The sequence below is a fragment of the Vipera berus genome (assembly GCF_964194415.1).
Source record: "Vipera berus genome assembly, chromosome: Z".
Lineage (NCBI taxonomy): Eukaryota > Metazoa > Chordata > Lepidosauria > Squamata > Viperidae > Vipera > Vipera berus.
The window spans coordinates 48,980,638-49,003,498 of NC_138205.1; the positions used below are offsets into that span (position 1 = coordinate 48,980,638).

Here is a 22,861-nt window from a genome sequence, read left to right on the forward strand (position 1 = left end):
GTCCTGGTTATTTGAACTCTTCTAAAGTGGATAGGTATTCTTTTGCCAATTTTTATCTGTTTTCACCAGCGTTCCTGTTCTGTTTTCCCTCTGTTTTTGATAGCTTGGCTATATTTTTTTCTTTTGCATAAAGACAGATGCAGACAAGGAGTTAAATAGCTTCACTTCCTCTCTGCTGCCCATTGCCTTCTTGCAGTCTTCTCCCACTAGTGGACCTATCATTTCCTTGACTTTTTACTTGTTCCTTTTATATTGAAAGAAACATTTTTTTATTTTATTTTTGGCATTTGTTGCAAGTCTTAGTTCATTCTGAACTTTAGTCTTCATGATTCCATCCTTGCAGATTCAGACTATTTGCTGGCATTCTGTTTTAGTTATATGTCCCTGTTTTTCATTTTTTATACTTTTTTGTCTCTCGGTTTGTCAGAGAGCTCTTGTGCAACCATATTTATCTCATCTGATGTACGGTATTTTGTTCTTCTTCCTCTAATAATTGTTTTTGTTTGGGCCTTTAGTATTTCAATTTTTAGAGTTTCTCATGCATCTTGAACTGTTTTTCCTTCTAGGATTTCCATTCATGGATTCCTTCCTAATTTTTTCTCGTGTTTTATTAAAGTCAGCTCTCTTAACATCTAAAACACTGCCGTGACACTGCCTTTATTATGGTGAATTCTAGTATGACATGCTTACTCTGCCCCGATGTCCCTCCACAATTATTTCATCGTGATTAGTTAGAATTAAGTCTAGAGAAGCTGATTCTTTAGTTCCTGCCTCCACTTTTTGGGTGACAAAGTTGTTAGCTGGCAGATCAGGAACCAATTTGATCTCCTATAGCTTGCAGTTTGTTTCCCAGTTAATGTCAGGTAGTTATAGTCCCCCATTGCTACAATGTAACCTGGTTAATACTACATGCCTGTAGTACATGCCTATGACAATGTCATTTCTTTTTCCTCTAATACTTACTCAAAATACTTTCAAGAAAGTTTTCATCTCTAGTATTCTGTATTTCTGTAGTGGTATAGTCATTGTTTACATAGAAAGCAACTCTTCCCCATCTTTTGAATTTGTTCTGTGTTGGTTTGTTTTTTTGAACAATTTATAGCCTTCTAGCAGTATGTTCCAATCATGGATTCCCTCCCATCAAGTTTCAGTAATAGCAGTAATAACATATCTGCCCTCATATATTCGAATCTCAAGTTCTCTGTGTTTGTTACCCAAACTCTGAGTATTAGTGTACAGGCATCTGAGCCTTTTATGGCTGACCTTCCATTTGTTTTCTACATCTACTGTTTTATATCTAAGTTCCCAGTCCTTCTCACCATTCCCTTTCTCGCTGTCTGACCGGTTGTCTTGGGGATTATACTTAAAGATTGGTCTCCCTGCCCTTGCAGTTTTTGTTTAAAGCCATTTAGATGAGCCAAGGTAGTTGTTCTCCAAGCACATTTTTCCTGGTTCTTATAGCATGCAACCCATCTCTTGCCAGAAACCCTTCCTATAGGTAATGTAAACCATGGTCCAAAAATCCAAAGTTCTCTCAGTGGCACCATCTCTTGAGCCAGTGGTTTACTTCTAGAACCCTCCATCCTCTCACTGGGTGTTGACCTTCGGTTGGCGATTAGAACATCACCTGTGCCTCCAAATGCCTTGCTTTCCTGCCTAGTTGCTCACAATTGTTTTCAGGCTCTTAATTGCATAATTTGTCCCAATATGAAAGAGAAGAAAGGGATAATAATTGTTGGGCTTGATTATTTTAGTAAGCCTCTCTGTCACATGAACCTGGGAGACAACACACCGCCATTATTGTTTGGTCTCTTCCCCTGAGTAGTGAGTCATAAATCATTATCACATGCTTTCATTCCCCCCTCCCCCAAGTTTAAGCTATTTTATTTCCTGTCACTGGACCATTTGACAAACATTCTTCTCCAAGTGTCTGCATATTTTCTTCCAGACGGAGAATATGAAATTGGTTGTTCAGCTCCAGTGGCAGGAACAGCCTTTTTAGATTTTTGGCCTTTGAGTGACATGCTGCCATTGTCCTTACTGTTTCTTGATTGTTCTTTTTTGTTATGTTCGGTTTGGACACAGACTTCTGCCTTGATTAGGAGTTCATCATATTCACCAATGAGTCTTGGAATGACAAGTTTCAGAGTGGCTAGCTTTGCCTGTAGACTTTTCAGATTTTCTTTAAGTAATCCAATTAATTTACATTTGATGCAGATGGGCAGGAATACAAACATATTGCATCTATTGCATGAAACTACAGTGCTAGCCTCTTTTTCCATGGCTTTGTTACTCTTCATACAAATGCTTCCAATAATACTATGGTTTTCATCTTGTAACTCCACAAGAAGCAGGCAAACTGAATCTTTACAAAAACAATCTTATCTGTGTTAAAGAGTTAATTCTGCAACGTTATTTCTGATTTTTAAAAAGCTGATAAAAGTTTTTTGCTCCCTCTTGTGGTTAATGTTGAAATTACACTTCAATATAACAAAGCAAAACAGATAAAACTGATAAAAATTAGTCTTTTACCCTAAATCACAGATCTTCCGTTAAAAATTAATCCTTCGTTCAGATTAGCATTTTGCTCCCTCTTGTAGCTAATGTTGAAATAATATTTATATACAATAAAAAGGTAAAGGTTCCCCCGCACATGCGTGCTAGTCGTTTCCGACTCTAGGGGCCGGTGCTCATCTCCGTTTCAAAGCCGAAGAGCCAGCGCTTGTCCGAGGACGTCTCCGTGGTCATGTGGCCGACATGACTAGACGCCAAAGGTGCATGGAACGCTGTTACCTTCCCACTGTAGTGGTCCCTATTGTGAAAGGCAAATTAGGTTTCTTCTCTGTTTCCTTAGTTCACAGTTTGCAATCCTCAAAAAATTGCAACTTTGTTTTGTAATGAATGTGAGCAAATCCTTGCTTTGCAGTTAGTGTAAACACAGTTTAAATTTCTCAAAAATTTTCAGCTTCATTTTACAGTTAATGTCTAAAAAAATAAAACAAAATGTAGTCTGAAAATCAGGACCATCCATAAGAAAACAAAATGTATAGGCATACGTTTGCAGTTGGTATAAAAGAGCATAGAAGGTAAATCCAAGTGCTGTGGTGTTGTAATGTTTGTCTCTTCAGCATAAGAAAGGGAAGGGTAGGTTATAAGTGAAAAAAACTTTTTAAAATGCAAAAGACAACTAAGCAACAAAGGAACTCAAGGTGATTTTGATTTAGTGTTTGCCTGTTTTTGTTGAGGATTTTTTTGGTGGGGGGGGAGGAAAGCAAAAAGAGAACAAAGACATGACTACATGTCTCACCCAGGTAAAACTTTCATTTTCCACAAAGTCTTGTCTTCTCTCCAAGTTTGGTCTTTTCTCCATCCCACGATTTCCTGTGAGTCTTTTCAGCTTGCTTGGGGCTGTTAAGGCTTTTAATCCATTCATGCTGCAGGAGATGCCTTGCATTCCTGGTACCAGTCCCTCTACAACTTCTGAATTGCATCTGTTTCCAAATAATAACATCTGAAACCTTTCTAAGGAATAGAAATGGAATCACTTCAAAGCAGGAACATATATTATTACCAAACTTCCCAGGTGATCCAGAAAGAGGATGTAATGGTCAGTGGTATCAAAACTTGCTGAAGTACTACTGCCAATCTTCAGGCATCAACCAAGAAAGTCTTAACTCGTTTGCCCTCAATAAAACCAATTTGAAATGTTTCAAGATACAATAATCTGTCTAGAAATACTTGTAGCTGAGAAAATTTGTACTGTATCCATCTATCTTCAGGAGATCAGAAACTGATTTGAAGTCATCTCCAATAGATTTAAAGCAGGCTTAAGAAGAGATCTTATAATTGTATCTTTTAAACATTATTTTCAACATTAAACTCAGTTAAAAATGAATTCATTTTGTCCCTCCTCCCCATCCCCAAATTATAGCTGGTATAGATGCTACTTTCAAATATTGATTATACAATTACATTGCACTCACTTATATTGATGGAATACACACAATGTCTGGACACAAGCTGTTCCACTGAATATAAGAACTACCCCTGGTCTTTATAGCATGTTCTTATCATAAATATGTACATTTGAATGATTATAATACAGAAGGCAGCTCTTGCAATATAAGCAATGTGTTCTAAGCATTGGCAAATTCAAAAAAATGAAGAGAAAGATTTCATCATGCTTGACATTAACTGAGGATGTCAGTTTTGGTGTTCCAGAATAACAAGGATGGGAAATTGGTCTGAAATCAAATTTGCAATGATTTAACACATTTCTAAAAATGAATTTGTTGAGGTCACCTTTATTGGCTCTTGAAGCACAAAATTTCTTTCTATCAGTTAGATTAGAAATTTGAGTAATTTGAATTGTGTATTATGTTTTTAAGCTAAAACATCCTAAAAATAATTTCAAATGCACATGGTATTTTTCAGAAAAAAATATCAAATCATGATAATACCAGTAACTGTGAGAGGAATCTTGATGTGATCAACACCAGTAACTGTAACAGGGATCTTGGGATCCTAGTGGACAATCACTTAAATATGAGCCAATTATGTGTGGCAGTAGCCAAAAACGCCAATGCAATCCTGAGCTGCATTAACAGAGGGATAGAATCAGGAACATTTGAAGTACTACTGCTACAAAGCCAATGCCATTGGTAAGACCCTATTTGGAGACACTGCATCCAATTTTGTTCACCACAATATAAAAAAAGATGTTGAGACACCGGAATAGTGCAGAGAAAAGCAACAAAGATGGTTAGGGGGCTAGAGGCTAAAACATGAAGAATTGTTGGAAGAATTGGGTATGTCTAGTCTAATGAAAAGAAGGACCAGGGGAGACATAATAGCACTGTTCCAATATTTGAGGGGCTACCACAAAGATGAGGTATTTTCCAAAGCACCAGAAGGCAAGATAAGAAACAATGGATGGAAACTAATCAAAGAGAGAACCAACCTAGAACTGAGGAGAAATCTCCTAATGGTGAGAACAATTAACCAGTGAAACAGCTTGCTTTCAGATGTTGTGGATACCCCATCGCTGGAAGTTTTTAAGAAGAGATTGGACAGCTACTTGTCTGAAATGGTACAGGTCTCCTGCTGGATCAGGGGGCTGGACCAGAAGACCCCCAAGGTCCCTCCCAACTCTGTTATTCTATGTTTTATGATCCCATTTGACTAGGATGAAGGATTTGTTTCAATAGTCAGCTTAGCCCAGAGGTAGGCAACCTTGGCTCTTTTATGACTTGTGGACTTCAACTCCCAGAATTCCTGAGTCAGCCATGCTGGCTCAGGAATTCTGGGAGCTGAAGTTCATGAGTCATAAAAGGGCCATAGTTCCCCACCCCTGGCCTAACCATTACCATTAGGCTAACTGTATTTTAAAGTAAGAACTAAATATAGAAAAACAAATTCTTTTTTTTCCAGATCACATTGATGAAAGGACTGTGTGCAACAGTGTTGCTCCTGAAAAGGATGTGGATGGATTCCATATTTTCAATATTGGGCGATTGTGTCTCGACCAGCCCTCCGTTATACCTGCTACTGCTGCTGCAGTTTGGGAAATAATAAAGAGAACCGGTAACCCAATCAAGCATTTTAAGGAGATGGAGGTTAAGTGCATTCTGGAAATTTCTCTGAGGAAAAAAAAGCATAAGCTTAAACTATAAAATACCCAGAGCGCCATTCTTTCAAATAGTTTCAGCACTGAAATAGGTTTCTTTTAAAATTTGATTAGCACTGCTAATACTATCATATCTAGACTGCAATCTTGGAAATTTAAACTCATTCAGAATTGCTAGATATCTCCTGACCATGTTTCTATCAGTGTAAAATTTTAATCTTGCCCTTTTATTCTGCTCTTTTAATTGCCTGATGGAACTCTCTTGTGAGAAAAGTGTAAGTCAATATAAGCTGAATAGCTCTTCCTGTTCTTATATGTTGCTGTTTTCACTGGGCAGCCCACATATTGGTTCTGTTTTCATCCTTTTATTTTTAATTGATCCAAAGAAGAGTTCCTTGCTCTTCTTAGTCAGTTTGCAAACTCATTCAGATTTCTGAAACTATTTTTTTAACTGAGTACTTCTTTGTACTAGGGTGATGTGGCTTCTGTCTAACTCATATGGTGTCTATTTTTTTAAGATGTTACAAAGCATTTTGTATCATCACACTGTTTTCTCCTCTTCTTCATTATTTTTTTCTTATTGTGTGCTGAATAGCACTAGCAAATTACTGATTGTTCTCCCCATTCAAATGCTCAGTGAATTTGGTCCTCGGAACTGGTTATTTATTCAATTTATATTGCCACCCATCTCATCTAAGTGACTTTCGGTAGTTTACATAATTAAGAACAACAATTAAAAGTAAAATAAAACCCTTAAAACCTTATTAAAACAATTCATTAAAGCAATAAAGCTAGTTTTCAGACGAATACAATAAATTATTAACAATGCAATTAACCAACAGATTTTATATCCCCACTGGACCCAGGCATGATGACAGAACCATTTCTTAAGAGCGTGACTGGAAGGCCATTCTTCCAGTATTGTGAAAATATAATTCTTGTCGCTGTTATCACATGCAAAGTCAAATATGTACTTTGCTTATCAATCTTTTCTGGCATTATACCTAGTTTAAAAAAATTCAGGTTTATAGTCTATGTGTTTTCTCTAACATTTTTTCTAACCAAGTGTGATTTTTTGTCCAATATCTCCTTGCTTTAACACATGTCCACCACTTATGGTAATAAGTACCTGGTTTATGCTTACATTTCCAACATTTCTCTGACATATTTTTAAACATTTTTGCTAATCTTGTTGGTGGTAAGTGCCATCTGTAGAACATTTTGTATAGGTTTTCTTTATAGGAGGCTGACATAGTCAATTTATAGTTTCTTTCCCACAAACTTTGCCACTTCTCTAAATGTATATTATATCCAAACTTCTTTGCCCATGCTATCATTGTTTCTTTTACCTGTTCATCTTCCATTTTCAGATTTAATAAGAAACTGTACATTTTTTGAATTAACTTTTCGTCGGAAGTTAGTAATGTCTGGTCAAACATAGTCTGCTCTTTATCCTAATACTTTATCCTAACATTCAGAAGTATAACTAGAGTGTTGGTTATCTACAATACTTCCAATATGACTTTGTTGTGTTTCTTCCATGAAACAAAGAATAGGGTTAGATATCTTTATTGAACTTACAGTCTTTCTACTAACTTTCCCCATCACTTTGTGGCTTAGAAGAAACCATTACAGAAGACAATGGAGCAAGCTATATAGACTTTTTAAAAAAGGACCAGGAGCTTTGTGTGTTTATGTGAGTGTGTGTGTGTGTGTGTGTGTTCAAAAAGAACAATAACAAGGGAAGATGCTGTTGTATTTATGGGTAGAGAATTCGCTCCAGGTAGAAATTTATGGCTGTGAAATGTTTCTTCTAAGTGCCTCTAGTGAAGTGTTCAGGTTTCTTGGCACTCATGCTTTCTATCTGTGTGATTTTTAAATTCCACAAATAATAATGGAATGGCAGTTCAGCTATATACAGAGCTATTTTGAAAATGAAGTCTGAGCAGCAAGTATACAATAAGCTTTCTTGAATTATCTTGGGCGTAGTAACACAGCTTATTCTTAGCTCTATGTTATGGTATCCATCTTCTTAGTGATCACATTTTGCTTTTATGTAAAGTAAATTTAAAATACTAATTTTAACAATGAACAAAATAAAATTGCAGCTGACTACTGTGATTATTATTATTATTATTGTCTTAAAAATGCACATTAAACTTTTTGTAATAATAACAGCCACACATTATTTAATGCAACTGAATATTTAGTTATTCATAAAAACTGAAAACTGTAAAAACCTAAATTTACCACTCTTATTATAATTCCATGGTGAAAAAGGAAATTAAGGTGTTGTCCTGTCTTTTCCCACTGTGAAAACGAAAGATTTAATTTCCATATGTTTTTAGTTATGTTTATTTTTCTTCAAGGAATACAAACATTTGGAAGAAATGTAGTTGTAGTTGGAAGATCAAAAAACGTTGGAATGCCCATTTCAATGCTTTTGCATACTGATGGGGAACATGAAAGGCCTGGAGGTACGTTGAAGAACATTTTTACTTTATTGTATTGGAAACCTTAACAGGGAGAGAAGGAAAAGAACTAAAAAAAAAGACCTCATTCCTTATTGTGTATGCAGTAAAATCAGTTTTACTTAATCAGAAATAAGACTTTATTTGAGAATAAATTTATTTTGTCAATAAATAAATATCCTGCTGCCGTTGCTGATAAATGATAAGCTTGTACTGATATCCCTTTTCTTTTTATCACTTTTCCAGAATTCTTAAGATTGGAGGGGTGGGATTATATTCTGCTTTGCACTTATTTAAAAGACTAAAAACTTTTTTTTATCAATAATATTGGATTAAAAATAACATGAGACAACTAATGTTTTGTTTAGCAATACAAAACTCCATCTTTATGCACAGGATGTAATTCACTTTTTCACAAAAACCAACAATGGGTGCCTTTTTTCTCTCTGTCTTTTCTCTGTACTGCCTTTTTTACTTTAGTTTTCTTCTTTTTGCTGTCATCTACCCCCCTGCAATTGCTTTACACCAGTCCAACTTTTTCCATCTTTCTGCCCTACGCTCCTAATAAGGAAGATTCCCATTAAGTCTTTCTTTAATACAGTATGAGTAATTTGTTATTTTTCAAGTATCCTTTTTCCTTCAAGCTTATCACTATTATTCTTGCAGAATATTGTCTAACAAAGACTTTCTTTGCTGTCAAGTGTAAACAAAATCTGAGCAAAATTTCTAGAAAACTAGATCTTTCTGCTGTAGGCTTAAAAAATCTGGACAACCAAAAGATGGCAGCGAAGAAAGACAAATTACTTTAGTTCTGCTGCCAGTTAACAAACATCCAGGTTTTTATAGACCATATCTGGTAAAGCTTTTTACGTTTTTCTTTCCAGGAATACAGACTGTTACAGACTAGACTTTCATGTCTTTCATGAGTTGGATCCAAGGTTGTGAAACAAAAACATAAGGATTTAGAGGATAACTGATCTAGGCCAAACTGAACTCTATTTCCTGATATGTATTTCCTATTGACTAATAACATCTCTGGGAGTTTTTTAAAAAGTAACCTTGTTCCCTCTCAGACAGCATACTGTCAATCTCGGGCAATGTTTAATGATATTTAAGTAAACTGATTGCTTACTTAGCATAAGAGAGCAAGCATCAGTAAAGATGATTTTTTTTTAAAATTGTAGAATAGGATCTCCCTGTCTTTGTGGACTATATTCCCAAAGCAGTCAAAACAAGAGTGGGCAGAATCAGAACAAAGATTATATCTAAATGACATTTAAATGAATGAATAGATTTTATTGCAATAATAACACAAAATGAAATATATATTGACATCGATGTTCTACGAATGTTTAGTAATTTTTGTTTACAGCAATTTGAAGAAGGGTTTTGGAAAGGCACATATAGCCCTGGGTTATGCAGTTTTATTTAATTGGGTACTAAAAATAAATATTTATAGCCCAGAGCCTGGTGGCTTCTGATGAATTACAAATCAAAGAAAGTCCTGTAATGCAAACCCTTCATATATCTACACCAGAATGGTAATTTTAATCATAGCTGCGAAATAGCAATAATTTTTACTATTATGCATGTGACAGGTGATGCTACTGTAACAATAACCCATAGATATACACCAAAAGATCAGCTGATGATCCATACACAGCTTGCGGACATTGTGATAGTTGCTGCAGGTGAGGAGTACTATCAGTTTTTTTAATTCATACAATGGAATTAAACATCAGTATTGTGCTGTTTCTGTAATTCAAAATGCAGTCTGTTTTTGCTAAAACAAAATTTAATAAGATAATGGGAAAATCAATGTAGATATTAAGTGTAATAGTATGCAATTACAATTAATGCAAATTATATTATCTAAAATGGCTGTGGAGCATTCAACAAAACTTTAATCTCAATTTACTATTTTCCTTTAGTTTTTCTTGGTTTACTTTTGTTTTAATTTTTTTAAAATTGGCAATTTGACAATCTTTTTTTTAAAGCCCTATAAACTACATCAGAGAGAGGCATGGTTTTGTGCCTCTCAAAATCCCATATATATGCATGCATATAAATGTGGTCACTCACACATACACATATACAGACATACACACACAAACATAAACACATACATATGGCTATTTTCCTTCAAATCTCCTCATCCCAAACACAAATCCTTGCACCCAGTCATGCAACATATCCATACACCCCAATCTACTGTATTACTTAATGAGCAAATGTTGGTTGCAGGAGAATTAATTACTGCCCCCCCCAGGGAGTCTTAAACTTCCACCTTGATTTGTGGCATTCATAAAGTAATAATCTTGCATGAACAAAGATGCCATTCCTATACTAGATAATAAAAACAAGTCACATTTGTGTGACTGAGTGGAATTTTTCTTTGTTTTTCTAAATCACTAAGTTTTATTTAGGTTAAGAGATTGCGTTTGTATTACTTTTAAGAAAAAAGAAGCATATTTCAAAATTAGTATGTTCGTAATAGGCTAGATACACCAATGTCTCTGTAGAAAAAGGTTATCCTCAGACTTGCATTTCACTTAATTACATCTGAGAATTTTTGGTATGCAAATATAATGCAAATGTCAAAATCTTCAATTATTCCCCCTCCCTCCCTCCTTTCTCCCTGTTCCTGATTTCTTCACAGACCTCTGATTCTAAATTGTCATTAAAGTAGGGATCAAACAAGGGGATCTTTCAGTTCTGCCAGTCTGTTACACATCTTGTTGTTAGATAAATTCCCGAATATTTAACTTTTTTAACCCTGCCACTCCTCCAAATTTTTCTATTTTCTCCAGAAATTTAGTGCTTGATTCCAATGGATCTTCCAATATGAAAACTAAAATATCTGCAAATGCTTGCAGTTTATATTTTTCATCTTTTATCTCCAGTCCTTTAATTTCTATATCTTGTCTAATGTTTCTATTCAGTACTTCCAATGTTATCATAAATAGTAATGGAGATAGTGGGCATCCCTGTCTTGTGCCCTTTTTAATATTGAAGTTTTCTATAAGATCCACGTTTACAATTATTTTGGCTGTTTGTTTACAATAAATTGTTTTGATTACATTTATAAAGTTTTTTTCCAAAGTCCATTTCTGCAAATTGATGGAACATAAATTGCCAGTTTACATTGTCAAACGCTTTCTGTGCATCAAGTAATATTAAAGCCATTTGTTTCCCTGGATGAATTTCATAGTAACCTAACACATCAAGAATCATTCTTACATTATTTTTATCTGTCTTCTAGGTAGGAAACCATTTTGGTCTGTATGTATAAATTCGATCAAAAATTTCTTTACTCTTTCTGCCATTATTGAGGCAAAGATTTTGTAATCTACATTTAATAGTGATATTGGTCTATAATTTTTGTTTGCATTAAATCAGAGTCTTCTTTGGGTATTAAAGTAATGTTGGCTTCAGTCTATGTATTTGGTATTTTAGCCTCTAGGAGAATTTCATCACACAGTTCTTTCAGGATTGGATTTAATACATCTTGTAGTGATTTATAAAACTGCAGGTAATCCATCTGGGCCAGGAGTCTTATCCTTTGCCTTTTTATAGCCTCTATAATCTCCATCATTGATATTTTCCCATTTAATATGTTTTGAATATTCTCTGGAATTTTTGGTAAGGCTTTTTTAAACTACTGCTGTAATTTTCTTTTGGAATTTCCTCTGCCTTATAAAGTATATCATAATAATCTTTAATAATTTTTTAATTGTATCATTTTGAAACTGTAATTCACCTTTTGGATCTTGCAGCTTGCTTATCAATTTTGTCTCTTTTTCTTTTTTCAGTCTATATGCCAACCATCTTCCTGGCTTGTTGGCATTTTCAAAGAAGTTCTGTTTAGCCCTTTTAATCTGTTGCGCCATTATTTCCATCTCAGCTAAATTTAATTTATGTTTTATTATCTCCATTTGTTTCTTAAGTATCTTCTTTTGTGGATCTATTTGTAATTCTGAATTCTTTCTTCAACTTTAACTGTTGTTGTTTCTTTTCTTTATTCTTTTTAGCCACATAGATTATAGCCAACCCTCTGAAATATGCTTTAGCCGTATCCCACACATTTTGAAGCAATGTTTCTTTTTTCTTGTTTATTTTGAAGAAAAAATCCATTTCCTTTGTCTCTAGTTGTAAAAATTCTTTTTCTTTCAGTATAGATTTATTCAAGGATCATCTTAATTTTTTCTTAGTTCCTCTCCAAGTCATCTTTATTGGTTATGATCTGCCCAAACATTAGTTTCTATCTCAATTTCTTGTATCATCGTATTAAGTTCCAAAGATGTCCATATCATATCAATTCTAGATCATGATTTATGTCTATTTGAGTAAAATTTATATTGTAATTTCTTTGGATTTTTTTCTCTCCATATATCTTGGATACAGAGTTCTTTTGTCATTTTTAAAAATGCTTTAGGTAATATATTTTATCCTTTTCTCCCTTGTTTGGTGCTTTTGTAGTCCAAAGTTCCATCTGTTATTGCATTAAAGTCTCCCATTATATAAAGATTTTGATAGTTTAAATCTAATATTTTTTAATATAGTTTTTAGTAAAATAGATCTTGTTTATCATTTGGTGCATATATTGCTACCATCAGTATCTGTTTTTGATCCATCTTTATTTCCACCATTAATATTCTCCCCTTATCCACATAGATTTGTTTGGGGTTCATTGTTTCTTTAATGTATACAGTTATTCCTCTTTTCTTTTGAAGTGCTAACACAAAGTGAAGTTTACCAATTTTCAGTTGTTCTAACAACTTATAATGTTGTCTCTTAATGTGTGTTTCTTGAAGACAAATTATATCCATTTTTAATTTTTGTAATCGTGTAAAGATTTTTCTCCTTTTTGAAGGAGAATTTAGTCCATTTATATTCATAGACAAAATCCCACTCTCCATCTCTTTCAATTATATCTAGGTCTTAATCTTCTAGTTGATCTTATCTGTTTCTGATCTCTTGGTATTTCTCCTTCTTCTGTATATGTGTTTTTGATTGCTTCCTCCTCTCTTGTTTTGACTGCTTTTTCTGCTGCCACTTCTTCCTGTTTCTTTGTTTCTCTCTTTGTACCAGATGCTCTTTGGTTGTCGAAGAATTCCTTTGCTTTAAGTGTGTATCCAGTCTATATTTTTTCGTATCCCAGTAAATCAAAATCCCTTCTGGAATCAGCCATCTGAAATTCACTCCTTTTTCAAATAATTTCCTAGTTAGAAACTGGTATTCTCTTCGGGATTCTCTTATTCTCCTAGGAATTTGTTTGAGGACTACAATTTATTTTTCTTTGTATTTCAATGGTTTGTCTCTTACTCTTCTCAAAATCTTGTCTCTTGTAGATCTTTTAAGAAATCTAACATATACTTCCCTCGTGACTTTATTTCTTCTAGCATAGTTTGAGTTGACTCTATAGATCTGGTCTAATTCTCCTTCCATTTGCTGTTTCCCAGTTCCTAATGCATCTGCCAATAATTCCGTTATCAAGCCTAGGAGATCCTCTTTCTTATCTTCCATTATATTTTGAAATCTTAAAAAGTATGAGGCTCTTTCCATCTCCATCCCAGCTATCAAGTCTTCTAGTTCTTCATTTATTTGGATCAACTTCTGATTTTCATCTTTTAAAAGTTCTAGTTTCTGGTCAACCTCAGTTGATTTATCTTCTATTTTTGAATTCTTTATTGATTATATGTGATCATCTGTTTAAAATTTTCAAATTGAGAATTCATCTTGTTAATTTTTTTATTCATTTTATCAAAATCACTTTTCAACTCCTCATGGTTTCTCGATGTGACCACAAAGTGAGTAGCAATTGCCTCTTGAATTGCTTGTGGGATCGCTTGAGTGTCCTTTTGGAAGGTATTAGCTTTTTCTTGTTGAAGCATTGTATCAATTGATCTCTGATAGACTGGACCTGCAAAAGCCAAAGACGGAGCAGAAGATCCTTTTTTTCTAACTTTAGATAAGTTAGGAGCACTCATCCTTATCACCAAGTAATCCACCAAGTAAGTCAAAATTTATAATCCAATAGGCTCCTAACAAATAGGAGGGATAAACAATAAAAATAGTAAATGGGAAAAAAGAGCAAAAAGGGGGGAAAAAAGAAAAAAACCCCAAAATTTGTAATCCAAAGTATTCTATTCGAAGGGGTTTCTTGTTATTCACTCTTTCAAAACAGCTTATAAAAATTCCAGGTCAAGCTGTATTTGTAATCCAGGGAAGTCCCTTCAAAGACAGTTTTTATTTATAATTGTAATCCATCCAAAAAGAGTCTTTCTTTTTCAGCCACAATCTTCAGGACTTTAAATTCCAAGGACACCAAAATGTTTAAACTATAAGCTATGTCTGGGCATACAGCCAGGTTTTACTCCAATCAGCAACTCAGCAAAATAAAAACAAGGAAAAAGAAAGCAAGGTTGCATGTAGTTCTCAGTTTTGGCATTAGATGTCCATTCCCTCCATACTTTAAAAAAAGTTTAAGAAATTAAAACCTGAAATAAACAACAACAACAACAAAAGATTTATAAATCCAAAAGTTTTCCAAGTTATCCTTCTTTTATACCTCAGTCATCGTCACAATATTGTTATAAGTCAGCTTTAATTTCCCCAAAGCTTAAACTGCTGCTTATAGTTTAGGAGGGGGGGTAAGGAAAAAATCCCCCCCCTCTCTGGAGCTTGGGAATTTCTTGCTTTTGGATGCTGCGGCCCAGAACCGGTATTTCCACTTGTAGAGAGATAAGGAAAGTAGTCTCACCCAGATCAGCTGTTTTGCCTTCCGCTTTAAAATTCGTTGTCTCTGATGATCAGCTGCTTCTGGCAGACCGCATGGGTGAGATCAGCCTTTCTTCCTGCTGGTCCAGAGGGCCCCTTTGGATCAAGCGGGCCAGCTACTGCTGGCCCGCGATCTGCAAACTTTGACCCTTTGGCCAGTCGCCTCTACGGAGCGACTTTCGGTCCTATTGGACTCCCCATCTGGTAGAAATCGGGCACGGGGAAGAGAGATTCGTTCCCCATCTTGCAGAGATGTCACTGAAAACTCAAGAGTTCTGATTATTTTTATTTATGTATTTATTTTTAGCATTCAGTTCTCATTTTCCTTTCTGGAGTTCCAAATAACTTATAGCTCATCTCTCACTCGCTCAAATTTATCTTAAGAACAATCTTGTGAAGAAAATTTAAATGAAAACTGGTCATTCATACTCATTGCTGAGTGAGGATTTTAATTTCACGGCATATCTACACTTTGTCCTTGCTTCTGTCGTCAGTATGGGTCATCCTCCACCCACTCCTAGCCCATCACAACTGTTAGCCCAATTCAGCCCAATTCAGTTGCTTCTGCACTGAACTGCCAGACTTCTATATGCTCTGGCGTTTGACAGCTGCCATTTTTTTAAAAACAAAATTATGGTCCAGTAAGCCAAGGAACTTGCCTCATCCTGTGTTTTCCTAAATAAAGCTCATAACTTCATTTAGCAGTTACGCCTCTCTGTAGGCACTCTTTTTATTTGTCTCCAGACTTGGTGAGGCATGTTCCTCTTGCTTTCTCATCGCTTTCTCACAATACTGCCAAACTTCCTTTCTTTTGTTTTTTCTAAAAATGTTATTGCAGTTAGGCACATTGAAATGAAATTTAAATACATGCCATTTTGATCATATGAAGCACAGACCATAAGTTTTCCTTGCTACAAAGTTTCCTTGGATCCATGGTAGAACATGCACATGAAGGAACAATCTGTTCTCCTTGCTTTAATTTTTCCAGAATCACAGCGACCATGGAACAGTGGAAGAAAAGAAAGAACAAAAGAAAGGGGGTTTCATTAGTTTTAACATTAATGAAATATGGGAAAGAGCTGTGACAGAATGCATGTATGAAAACATCTGGGAAAGCAAATTAAAAGAATCATCTGGGAAAGCAAATTTACAAACTGAGGACTAGTGAGGAAGGACTAGTGAGGACTAATGCATCTGGGAAAGCAAAGCAAAGTGAGGACTACTGCGGAATTCCCTTCATCAGGCACCAGGATATCCACCTACTCTGAGGCCAGCCATAGACATTTGCCTTTCCTACATAGATGAAAGGGCACAAAGGAGGGGAATAGCCAGTCAGAATCTGTAGACAAAACCTGGCTCTGTTGTCAAACCATGGCAATCCATATTGGATTGTTTAAAGTCACCTTCAGGAATAGTCAGATGCTACAGGCGAGACATGACTATGTGGAATTCTCCTTAATCTAATTAGTCCTAGGTGAGCCCTGTTTATTACAAATGTTTGTGATTACAAATGTGCATATCAAATTATGCAAACTGTAAATTGTTTAACGTGCCTTTTAGGGTTTTTTAGATTCCATATAATATAGTAAACAATATATGTGCATATATACCATCTCCCAGCCTGGGACTTTCTAATTAGATGTGGTATTTTCAAAATGCATCTTGGTAAAACATTTGAACCATCTTTTTAATTTGTGATAAATGGACAGGGTGCCACTATTTTTCTGTTCAGATGCATACAACTGTATTACAGCTATATTCAGTGTCATTCTCCATAATTAAACAGTATTGTGTAGTGGGTTCTGGACCACATTGCAGACAGCAGGCAGATGAGTACAGCAACAGCTCTTTATTGTGGGTAGGACTGTACTGAACAAAGGGGGTTACCTGTACCCCTTATATACCTTGCCAGGTACGCTCTTGGCCAATCCGTTCATCTGAATCTCCCGCTGAAAGCTAACCAGCCAATATGGTAACGGTACAGCGCCACCTGGTGGTATTTGCTGAGCTGCTGCTCAAACCCCATACATAACACCCCTTCCCCCTTAAAAGAACAAACAATATATTTAATACAAGCATCATGCATACTATTTTCCTGCAGTTACAATGGTTAATGGCAAACCATGTCTTGACTCTAGGCCTATCCCCCCCACTCAAGATTGTACATAGTCTGCAAGATAGGCAGGTGGCCTGTGAGCCCTGGATGACTGCCTCAGAGTTTGTGATTCATCCGAGACAGCATAGTCAGTGGTTGAGTCCTGGCTCAGTGTTCCTGGTTGACCCATCCCAGGGTCAGCCCTTGCAACCACGCTGTCGTGATGGTCCTGGGCCTGTTGTTGTAAGGACCGGCTCTCCTCCCATCCTGTTATTGTCGGTTGTTGGGGTTGATCTGTGATCTTTCAGGAACCTTCTTCCTGATTTGATCTATGTGTCATCTGATCTGACGGTCCCCCTCCACCCCTACAATGTAGGACAAGGGCCCAGTTCTGTCAACCACCATCCCCGGAATCCATGCATGTCCCGGCCCATAGTTCCATGCCCAAACCAGGTCATTGGTGAGAAGTTCTCTAGAGGGTTTGGGTTGCTCAGTCTCCGCAGCCACTCTGTCGGGGTGTAGCCTGTCCAATTTGGTGATGAGGCGCCGGCCCCAACGAAGTTCCGCTGGGCTCTTCCCCGTGGCTGCGCAAGGTGTGGTGTGTTGTGCTAACAGGAATTGTGCCAACCTTTGATGCCAGTTGCCACTGATGATGCGCCTCAATGCGTCCTTGTTTGTTCATACCATGCATTCTGCTAATCCGTTGGTCGACGGGTGGAAGGGCGCAGCTGTGACATGCCTAATCAAGTTGGCCCTGGTGAATGCCTGGAATTCAGCAGAGGTGAATTGAGGCCCATTGTCTGAGACCAATACGTCAGGGAGGCCATGTGTGGCAAAGAACCCCCTGAGCACTTGGATAGTTTTGGCCGTAGTCATGCTATTGACTGGTATCACCTCTAGCCATTTGGAATGGCTGTCTACCACCACTAGGAACAGCTGTCCTTGGAAAGGACCAGCGTAATCAATGTGGACTCTGGACCAGGGGGCGTGTGTAGCCTCCCATTTGTGTACAGGCGCATGGGGCATCTCTGGTCTGGACCTTTGGCAGTCATAGCAACTATTAACCTGTTCCTCTGTGGCTTTATCTAGACCTGGCCACCACAGGTAGCTCCTAGCTAACGCTTTCATCCTGACTATTCCCGGGTGTCCTTCGTGTAGTGACTCTATGACTTTGTTTCTCAGTGTCTCGGGAATAATGACCTTACTTCCCCACAAAAGGCATCCCTTGTGAGCAGACAGTTCGTGTCTTATATTGAAGTAAGCCTGGAATTCCGGGCCTGGACTTTTTTCTTGCCACCCCGTGACTAGCCAAGACTGAACTCTGGTCAGGATTCTGTCTGCTGTTGTTTCAGCGGCTATGTCTTTTGCCTGTAAGGGGCACTCGGGTAGGTCCTGGATGATCACTATTTGAGCTGCAGGCGCCGGATCAGGTTCTGAATTTGCTAAGGGTAACCTGCTTAACCTGTCTGCGTGGCCCATATCTCTACTTGGTTTGTGAACCAGTTTGTAAGTGTATGCAGATAGGAATATGGACCATCTGAGCATCCTAGGCGACAGAATTTGAGGGGCTTGTTTGTCTGTTGTGAACAACCCCAATAAAGGCTTATGATCCGTGAATATGGTGAAATCCCTGCCATAGAGGTAGTCATGGAATTTTTTGACCCCGGCCACTATAGCCAGGGCTTCCTTGTCAATCTGGGCGTAATTCCTTTCTGCCCCTGACAACGTATGGGAGTAGTATGCAATGGGCACCTGATCCCCGTTCTCCTCTAAGTGGCTCAGTACTGCGCCCACTCCATAGGGAGATGCATCGCAAGCAGTGCAAATGGGCTTTGACTCTATGAAGTGGGTGACAGAAGAATTACTAGATAGTAGTTCCTTTAGATTTTTAAAACTCTTGTCATGGACCTTGGTCCAGTTCCATGTAGCTTGCTTGTCTAGGAGCCTGTGCAGAGGCTCAGCTATGGCTGCCTTGTGTGGGAGGAATGAATGGTAAAAATTCAGGAGCCCCAGGAATGCTTGCAGTTCCCCCTTGTTTTGGGGGGTAGGGGCCATTTTGATTGCCCTTACCTTGGATTCTGCAGAGTGGATTCCCTTGGCATCAATTCTGAACCCTAGGAATTCTGTGGATGCCACCCCAATGCTACATTTGTCTTTTTTGAGTTTGAGCCCTGCAGAGCGGAATCTACTTAAAACAGCCTGCAGTCTCTCAGCCAATACCTCCTCAGAGCTTCCAGCTTTCCTGAAAAAACACTTTTCTCTGGTTCTCTAAACTTAATTGCATTGATGGTTTCAGGTATTCCAAAGTTAATTACTTCTGATATGATTAAAAGGGGAGCCGCAGTGATTGATATTGGTATCAACCATCTTCATGATCCTGTCACTGGAAAGACAAAATTAGTAGGAGATGTAGACTTTGAAGGTAAGCCAAATTCCTATGTTCTTAGAAGTGCAAAGTTTTTTTTTATTAAAGGAATAAATCATCAGTCTTGAGCTTTATTTCCAGAGGAAGAAATTAAGCAAATGCTTAATACTAAGTTATAATTAAAATTTAGTTGAAAGTTCCACTCCCTCCCCCATTTTTTGTAAGTCTAGGCCAGGAGTGGGGATCTTTGGCCCTTTTATGACTTGTGGACTTCAATTCCCAAAATTCCTGAGCCATCCATGCTGGCTCAGGAATTCTGGGAGCCTGTTCACAAGTCATAAAAAGGCCATAGTTCCCCACCCCTGGCCTAAGCCTTCAACCTGTGAATAAAGGTTCCTCTGCCTGTTTATGGATATATATTTTAGAATTTATTTTGGAATCATGACATTACTTATATAAATTGTTTAACTCCATTAATTACATTTAATTACACAGATTAATAGTTCTTAAATTTAGCAAACTTCTCTTACATAATCTGATATTTAATGATATATAGGTAGTCCTCGACTTACGACCACAATGGAGCCCAAAATTTCTGTTGCTAAGTGAGACATTTGTTAAGTGAGTTTTGCCCCATTTTACAACCTTTCTTGACATAGTTGTTAAGTGAATTATTGCAGTTGTTAAGTTAGTAACCTGGTTGTTAAGTGAATCTGGCTTTTCCATTGACTTTGATCCCAGGACACTGCAATCATCATAAAAATGTTGCCAAGCATCTGACTCATGGTCATAAATATGAAAAATGGTCATAAGTCACTTTTTTCCAGTGTTGTTGTAATTTTGAATGGTCACTAAATGAACTGTTGTCAGTTTATTACCTGTATAAACTTTGTGATGTCCTAGGCACCCAGAGTAGCTTTAACAGTGAGACGGATAGCATATACATTTAATAAATAAATAATATAATTTATGGTTTACATATACAGTAGATAAACATGGTATACTGTTACCTATATTTAGAATTTATACTCAAAATTTGTAGCTATGAAAATAAAATATATAATTGAAAGTTATCCCTATTAAATTTATTATTTGGGTAAAATAATCCTGAAGTTATTAGTACAGAATGTTAAAGGTTCCTTATGTTTGCAAAATCTTTAGTTTGAAAAACAAAATAATGCTCTTATTAGGCTATTTTTGTGTAATTTTCTGGAATGATAAATCCAATTTGGGTCTTTAAGAACTTCTACTGTAAGAATGAAGATCTTCCTGTGCAGAGGATTCTGTTTATTAAGGATGAACTTTACTTCTTTTGGAAGTTGAAAGCACTGAAATTTCTGAGGGCATTACAAAATGATAATATTACAGGGTAAAATTCTTCAATAGAACAAGGCAGTTTCTCAGAACCCTTGAGACATTTGCTCTGAAATTAAATATGAAGCACCATGCTAAGTTGTATTTAGAGAAAAGAGATAATGCAATCTAGAATAGATGCTTGAGTACCTAAACGTGGTAGGTGGCCATACTTCCCTGGTGTCAGAGAAATGTCTAATTTGGATAACAATTTAATTTATTAAAATGTTATCTGTCAGATCAATTTCTAATGATATAATTAGAAATACAGATTGGAGGTCTTCCAAGTTTCCTCCCACCCTTATGAATGTAGTTAAGGAAGCCATGAGAGGTGTTGTTTAAGGATCCAGTTTGGGGTGAACTATGTTTACTGAAGGAAGAAGAACTCAAGTGATAGAAACTATATTTTAAAAATTGTGTCATACCATCTATTCTGTTGGTGCCTAATAAAATAGCAATGGCTGTATTTTTATCCTATACCGCATCAACACTATGACATTTGTTGATTTGATTTGTTTGGTTATTATTTTGATTGAGCAATGTTTTTGAAATTTAATGAAAATTCCTCATTTTCTGCAATTTTTATAATAAGCAAGTATAGCTTTGGTTTCAGGAAACTCTGCAAATAATATATTGCTCCCAGTGTCTTTGAAGGAACAGAAGCTGCAATTTATTTCAAATATTATTATAAGTCTGTGGTTAAAAAAAAATTCAACCAATTCTTGGGCATGTAAATAACAAATGAGCCTTGGGCCCTTTTTTAATATAAAAGCAGTAGGAATCACCATGTTGCTTGTTTGACTCCCGCTGTGGATGCTGCTGGAAACAGATTATACGTGGTGACGTGAATATAAATCTGCATACATTAACCCTGGGATTAATAAATGCCTATTCAGCCAGTGAAACAAACCATCATATTCTGATAAAGGAACATTGATGTGTCTGAATCAAGTTTGAGTTGACTTATAATTTAATATAATTTAATTCCTATTTTATTTGAGACTATTTGTAACAAGAATCATATGCTGAAACTGGAAAACTATTTTGTGTTTTGGATTTATGTGTCTTTTTTAAAAAAAAAATCCTGCTATTCAGCTAGATCTAGATGCTCCCCAGAAGAATCTATGAAAATATTGTTTTCCATTGTTGGGGGTGGATTTCATTTGAATACACATATTTTAATACATGTTTTTTATACAGTTTTTCCTTTTTTTTAAAATATCAGAAGTAAAGAAGAAAGCTAGTTTTATCACCCCTGTCCCAGGAGGTGTAGGACCAATGACAGTTGCCATGCTCCTGAAGAATACCTTAATTGCTGCAAAGAAATTGATTTACTAAAATGTATAAATTGAAGTAATTCTATTGTTATATAAACATTTATTTTTGTTACAAATGTATTTATTAAAATGTGTTTATGTTAGATTACTGAGAAAAGATTTATTTCTAAATCTTTACAAATCTGTTACAAAAATGTATACTTGCAATGGACTAACTTAAGTGATTTAAGGTTTGAATTGATGTAACTTCTATGCATAATCCCTGTCTAAATGTTTGGTCCCTGTTGGAATTGTGCTGTTTTTCAAACATATGTTAACTGGATTTGAAATGAAACCAAAACCTGAGTCTGAGTTTCAGATTTATAATGCAACTCCAGCAGACAATAATAAAGGGCTCATAATCCATTATGCACACGGGTGTGGGGACACTCAAATGAATACTATGATAGATGCTTAACAGATATAAATCAGGAGTTTATCTCTGGAAACATGGTTTTGTTCATAAATACATTATGTTCACAATTGCAAAAAATTAAATAAATTGTGTACAAATTTTAAGATGCTTTTGATCTAATTCTCAGATGCATATTTATATAAAAAGGAAAATGTTATCCAAAAGCAATTATTGTGTTTCCAAGCAGTTTTCATCTACCTCTAGCTGACCTCTTACAGCTGAGAACTAGACATTGACCAAGAAAGTTAACCCTTCTTAACTCACAGAAGCATAATTCCCTTAACAGAGCAAATGAGGTACAATAAGGTTTGATTAGCATTATAGTTAGAATGAATATTTAAATAAGATACCTGTGATTGTTGCAAATAAAGCATGTTATCAAATATTTGATCATATGTTAGGGACCCAACTAGCCACTTAGCTACACTTTTTTTATTCAG

The 22,861-nt window shown here is 36.2% G+C and overlaps 1 protein-coding gene across 1 annotated transcript in view; it reads left to right on the forward strand.

Annotated features, from left to right (window-relative positions):
• MTHFD2L (methylenetetrahydrofolate dehydrogenase (NADP+ dependent) 2 like) overlaps window positions 1–22,028 on the forward strand; it is a gene marked incomplete at both ends in the record, with an annotated part of 35,893 nt that extends 13,865 nt beyond the window's left edge. The window contains 5 exons of the mRNA XM_081343927.1: window positions 5,431–5,583; window positions 7,996–8,103; window positions 9,696–9,788; window positions 19,269–19,394; window positions 21,916–22,028. Of these exons, the coding sequence (XP_081200053.1) occupies window positions 5,431–5,583; window positions 7,996–8,103; window positions 9,696–9,788; window positions 19,269–19,394; window positions 21,916–22,028 (593 nt within the window). The remainder of the gene's footprint in view (window positions 1–5,430; window positions 5,584–7,995; window positions 8,104–9,695; window positions 9,789–19,268; window positions 19,395–21,915) is intronic.
• Window positions 22,029–22,861: the final 833 nt, after the last annotated feature.